General features: G+C 44.4%; 1 protein-coding gene across 2 annotated transcripts in view; it reads right to left on the bottom strand.

Annotated features, from left to right (window-relative positions):
- Nucleotides 1-3207: 3207 nt before the first annotated feature.
- Tfrc (transferrin receptor) overlaps nt 3208-6177 on the bottom strand; it is a 33468-nt gene continuing 30498 nt past the window's right edge. For both annotated transcript variants that reach the window (NM_001251822.1, XM_005006765.4), the window contains exon 19: nt 3208-6085. In NM_001251822.1, the coding sequence (NP_001238751.1) occupies nt 5843-6085 (243 nt within the window). In that variant the 3' untranslated portion in view covers nt 3208-5842. The remainder of the gene's footprint in view (nt 6086-6177) is intronic.

The following is a 6177-nucleotide window of genomic DNA, read 5'->3' as shown; positions in this document are numbered from 1 at the left end:
GCATCGGGAGGCACCGCGGCTGCCAGCTGCACCCACACACCTGCCCCCTCTCAAGCTAGAGTCAGAGCCAGATGAGTCAGGGATGACGAAATCCTGGGGTCAGTGTAGGCTATTTATTCCCAAAGGAAACAGGCAAGCTCTGGATTCTGCTGCCCACTGGTGGACACCTAGAGTTAGGGCTGGGAACCAGTCAAAGGATGTGTGTGGACTAAGGATTTGTGGTGTGTTCAGGCAGTATGAGAGCAGTCATGTAAACGTGGCTCAATCTATTCATCAAGGGCTTCGAGTGGCCTCAGGACTCATCATAGAAGACTGACAGCTGGGCATGGTGCCACATACCTGCAATTCCAGCACGCTGGGACGCTGAGGCAGGATCCAAAGTTTTGAGTCTAGCCTGGGTAATTTATTGAGACTGCCTCGACAAACAAACAAACAGGTAAAATAAAAATAAAGAACAGGACCCTTTATCCTTTACTTTAGCTGCCTGCAACCCAGCTTTACCTGGTACTCCCTGTTCCAAGTACAGAAATGCGTAGCAGTCAGGGCTTACCTTCAGTCAGCTGTGTTGTTTCCCTTTTTCTGTAGCTCTTCTGTCTTTCGCTCAAATCTTCACCTGGAGTGTACACACTGTACGTCACAGGCTCCTGCACAGGCAAGCCCACGCCTCATCCCATGCTGGCCACATCTTCCTCCACTGGGACTGACAGCTCCCTCCCATGCTCCCCACCCCCATCAGGCTTTACGTGCACAGCTCCCTGCCCCAGGGCTGACTGGGTGCCAATGTCCGGCTGACCACCAGACATTTCCCCTCGCTCACACTGATCCCAGTAGGTGACAACAGAACCCAATCTCAAGTCTAGTCCCCTCTCCCCCTACTCCTCTGGCTCTTTCACTTGCCCAGAAACTTGACTCAGTTTCATTTGGTTGAGACAGGGTCTCATTATGTAGCCCAGGTTAGCCTCAAACTTGTGATCCTCCTGCCTTAGCCTCTCCAGTGCTGGGATTCCAGGCTCACCAACCACACCCACAGGCTCAGGTTCTCAGTAGCCTCTTTGATCCATCTCCCTCTGCACTCTACAGACCCTCATCTTCCTGCCTTGCTTCTTCTCAGCACCTCTTTAGTCTACTTAAAGGTACCTCTCCAAGCCCTGGCTTGGGTTTCTCATTCAAAATTCTGATAAAGCACGTTCAATATGCCAGAAGCCAACGATGCATTTATCTCCAGGTCAGGCGGAACAAACCCTTTCATCAGCAGGCTGACTTCTTATTAATTTTTGTTTTTCTCAGTTCATGCTTGCAGGACACAATCTCACTCTTGCTGTGGAGTTGGTACACACACAGATCTTAACTCTTTTCTCATCCCCTTCTTCTGTCTCCTTTCCTCTATCTTTTGGTCCCCTTCCAGCAGGCCTGTTTCTTAGGTAAGATTCCCATGCTGGGAGGTTTGAAGGATTAGACAAGATAAAACATTTACACTCTTGCACGGTGTTATTACTGCAAGTGTTCTCTAGATGACCTTGCTGACTTCAGTCTCTGCCTACGCATTAATTCCCCATTAAGCTCCCTCTAATATCCATTTCATCACCTCTTTTCCCTTACCAAGAACTTAGCATTCCTCCCTTGGACCCCCAAGTGTTGTGCAAATTCTATCAGCTCCAAGGGGTTGATTGGTCAGAGTCCAGGAGGACCCACAAGCAGAGGTCAAGATGGGTCTGCGGCTTAGCACAAGGGAATCCTGTCTCCAGAAGACAGGGCAGTCAGTGCCAGGAGTTCAGGGAAGCGGCTATGACAGCAGGCTGGGTGTTATCAGCAAGGATGCAGTTATAACTTCTGCAGTGGGCATGTCCCTAATGAAAAGAAAATTCTTGCCTGGCATAGTGCAGCGCACCTATAATCCCAGCATTTGGGAGGCTGAAGCAGGAGCTCAAGACCACCCTGAACTGCATAGGAAGACCCCGTCTTAAAAAAAATAAGGAAATAAAGGAGTAAATCCCAAAGAAACTACTAAAAAAACCCTCTTCCCTATAAAGACTAGGGAAGGTTAGGGTTTGTGCGTGTGTAGCTTCTTGTTAACAGTGTAGAAATCAAACCTAAGGCTTGGCACAGGCCAGCTGCTCTGAGTTATAGCCCCAACTGTTTTTCTATTTATTTTTTTACTCCATACAAGATCTCACTATGCAGTTCAGGCTGACCTTGAACTACTATGTTGCTGAGGCAGGCCTCGAACTCAGTGAACCTCCTGCCCTCAGCCTCCCAAGTGCTAGAAGTACTATTTGACTCCTTAAAACACACTTCCGTTTTAGGACTCATTTCTTGATCCCCTCATGAAAGTGTAGGTTTGGGGATGCAGGGACACCTAACAGAGAATGGAAAGCCAAGAAAATGACCTTGGGGACTCTACCAAGGGGGTCTTGTGTTGTCGGGTGGCACCTTGTGAAAGAACTCTACAAGCAGGAGGTGGTAGAAAACTACACTGAGGACAGATAAGGAGGTACAGCTGGAAGCTGGCGACCGGGTGGAGCTCTGAGGAATGTGCACATGCCCCCAGGAAAGACCACTGGCAAGGGGATATCTACCTCATGTAGAGGGACCCAACACAGCCACAACTGTACCAGTAAAAAGCTTCTTGCCAGCCAGACATAGCAGCACATGCCTGAATTCCAGCTACTTTGGGAGGATGAGGCAGGTGGATCACCATGTTGAAGCCAGCCTGAGCAACTCATTGAGATGTCTCAAAACAAAAAATAGGAGCCAAAGGTATAGGTCAGGTATAGCACCTGCCTGCCAAGTGCAAGATCGTAAATTCAATTCCTGGCACCAAAATAAATAAATAAAATAAAAAAGGGAAGCTGGGACAGTAGGTAGAACACCCCTGGATTCAATCCACAGTACTGTTCCCCCAAAGGCTTTTGCCCTTTTGCTCTGTTCTGAAGCTGATGGAGTCAGAGGCAGGAAATTAAGGGAATACAAACAGCGTGAGGACTGACAAAGGAACCAGAATTCCTTGGCAAGGAGACTGGAGTTTTGTTATTATGACAGATCTAAGACCAGTTCAGCTGAGTGGACTTGGGTCATAACCGTGACAGATGCACTGTTCTTTAAAACAGCAACAACAGCTCAGTGACATAAGCCCCTGCCTGGCAAACATGAGGTTGTGAGCTCAATCCCCAGCACCAAACAAAATAATAATAAAAGAGTAACAACAACTGAGTATTCAAGCATTTTATTGTCAGATGAGGAACCTCCATGTTGCCACACATACAGGTTGTGGACATTAACCAGGGCACAGCACTCATTTACAGGAGGGTGGTGAATCTACAATGTCCAGCATTTATAGAGCATTTACACAGCGAGGCCACGCGAGCACTCGCACAGTCAATCAGAGTCACAACACAGGTCACAATCCATCCCTCACTTCCCAACCACAGGTGTCTTAGCCAGGAAACATTCTCTGAAGACTGGCAGGCTGTCACGAGTCAGACAAAATTCCCTTTAGGAACATGAAGCCTCTTACAATTGACTAGCTTGTTGACTCGCAGTAAGCCCTAACATAGAGAAGGGCTGGCTTCCCAGAGACCCACTACAGGACAGTGCATGCCCTTGACTCACATTGTCCCTTGGAAGTCACGGAGCTTTTTTTCATTTAGTAACACTAAACATCGGCATAATTCAGTGGGGCTGCAAAGTAATCAAGGTCTACTGTAACTTAGGTAAGTGACACAAATTGAAGGATGTACTGACTTTTCGGTGCGGTGGTAATTTACAACTGCCCTAGACAAACAGTTGATTATCAGGCTTACCATGGTGGAGGAGTAGAAAATAAAGCCTTTACTCATGTAGCCTCATACTTGTGCTTATCTACCAAATCGCTACCTGCGAGAACGGGGAGATAGGCATGATCAAAGATCCTCCTGCAAGCTTCACCTCCCCAGCCTGCACCCCTACCTCCCAAACCTATACAACTTCCCCTGCTTGAAGATAAAAGTTCAACCCTAGATTCAAACACCTGAACTAAGTTTACAGGTAACATACAAATGAGGAGACAGTTAAATTCATTTACCAACAGCAAACATAACCAATGTATGCTACTATTCCACTACACAGAAGATATGGAGAAACCACAAAGGTAACAAAACACCCATATTAAGCTTTTTTAAAAAAAAGTATATAGAAGGAAGTAGCAGTTTTATAGCAATTGAATTACCCACCAAGAGCTTAATGACCACAAAATGTTTCTGCGACTAAAAGTAAAAGGAGTTACAGGGAGTCGGGGATAGATACTAACGATCTTAGTATCTAACGACGTTAGATACTAACGATCTTCAGCTTTGAAGATGTCACTGCGTGAAGAAAATTATGGGAAACACTGTTCCCGATAATTACGTACACCCTTAGTGTAACATATGGAGAGCACTGTCTCCGATATAGACACTGTGGTAGGCAAAAACTACCTTGTTCTTTATACATTATGGAAGACACTGCTCCTGATAATGTCAGTTAGGTTTGTGACAAAGGTACTGGAAATTTTGCAAAATTGGAATTTAAGTTATACCATAGACAAATTGAGCTGTAAAATTCTGTATATATGAGTATTACCACAGCCTTTAAGTGACATTCACCAATAACATGGTCAGAATTCGTTGCATTTAGGAGAGCTATCAATTTTATCTGGCCAGCTAAATGGAATTTCATCTTAATTAGCAATCCTAATTAAATTTATTTTTTCCAATTACTTACTGTTACAATTTTGTATGGTTTGCGGCTGTTTTCTAGGACCCTCCAGTTTGACCATAAGTGCAAAACTTCCAGTATCTGTTGGGTTTTATTAGCAGATGCTGCTTTTATTTAAAAAAAAACGACAGTATAACTGTCATAATTATGGAAGGCACTGCTTCCGATAATTATCTTCTATAAAAAAAACATTTATAGTGAACTCTGTCACTGATAAATAAACAATAAATATTTCAGTGCCAAAATGATAGAAAGCTTTCCCAAAAGATTGACACTTTGGCCAAAATTTGGCAATATGTTCTTTAAAATCTGACAAACTGAGTCTAAAATTAAATGCCTAAGACTGGTTCTCTTTCAGAACTTTGAAGGGGAAAAAACAATAAAGAACTAAACAAAGGCTATGAAGAAGGTAAGAGGAAAAGAAAATATACTAAAAGTCTTTGGTGTCTGGTCTCCACTTTTAATAATATCGAAGTTCACACTTTAAGGCCTTTATCTTGCAATAAACAATTGAACCTCATTTGACCCAGTGGAAGGACCTCTGTATTTCAGGCCTTGTTGGCAAGAAAATAAGACCTATCTCTCTGAACCTAACTGTTTCACTCAGGGATGCGGAGACCAGCTGAGTCCTTACAGGAGGGGGTGGGGGGTGGGGGTGTTTCACCTAGAGAACGAGGTTTGCAACCTGGAAGCTCCTGCCAACATCAAATGTGATGAAGGATCACACTGAGCAACACTCTGACCTCCAGGACAAAACACCTACTCCCCCATCTCTAAAGACATCAGCCTATGTCCTTGGGATTTACAGCAATAGTTCGTGTAACTGGTTCTCACATTTTCAGCAAAGGATGCAAAGAGGCAGTTACATTAAAAAGCACTTAAATTCTACAGCTAATCGAGGAAAATCTTTAAAGTGGTTATTCACTTTAACTGGAAGTACAGGGACCTACCTGGTATTAAAAGCTCTGCCTAAAGACATCTAGTATTATCAAGATGACAAGATAGAACTATAACATTAGGTTTCATAGTCTTATGGAAAATTTAGCATGACCAGTACAAATCTAGAAATCAGAATACCCTGTTGTTCTTAAATTAGTTATGCTTATGGCATTTAAAACTCATTGTCAATATCCCAAATGTCACCAGACAGAGCATTTGCAACACCTTGAATTGTCCAAGTAGCCAGAGCCAACTGGTTCCTAAATAGTGTTTCGTTAAAAGCAGCCTTATTCTCCTTACGCAGCTTCAAGTTCTCCAATAAAGCTTGCAGAGTGTGAGGGCCGGAGCCCCAGAAGATGTGCCGGAAAGGGAACTCCTTCGGGGACACATAGGGTGACAGGAAGTGGTACTCCATCTGTACAAACAAGATGGACAAGACGGCATGCTCAGGGCTCTGGCTCTTGTGAGTAAGGGACCCTAACCCTCCTACTTCAAATGTTAAAACTT

The sequence above is a fragment of the Cavia porcellus genome, unplaced genomic scaffold (genome assembly GCF_034190915.1).
Source record: "Cavia porcellus strain 051 isolate PalLab524CR breed Dunkin Hartley unplaced genomic scaffold, mCavPor4.1 scaffold_14, whole genome shotgun sequence".
In the NCBI taxonomy this organism is placed as follows: Eukaryota; Metazoa; Chordata; class Mammalia; order Rodentia; family Caviidae; genus Cavia; species Cavia porcellus.
Note: the sequence above shows the minus strand (reverse complement) of the source record. Positions and strands in the feature narration are given on the sequence as shown.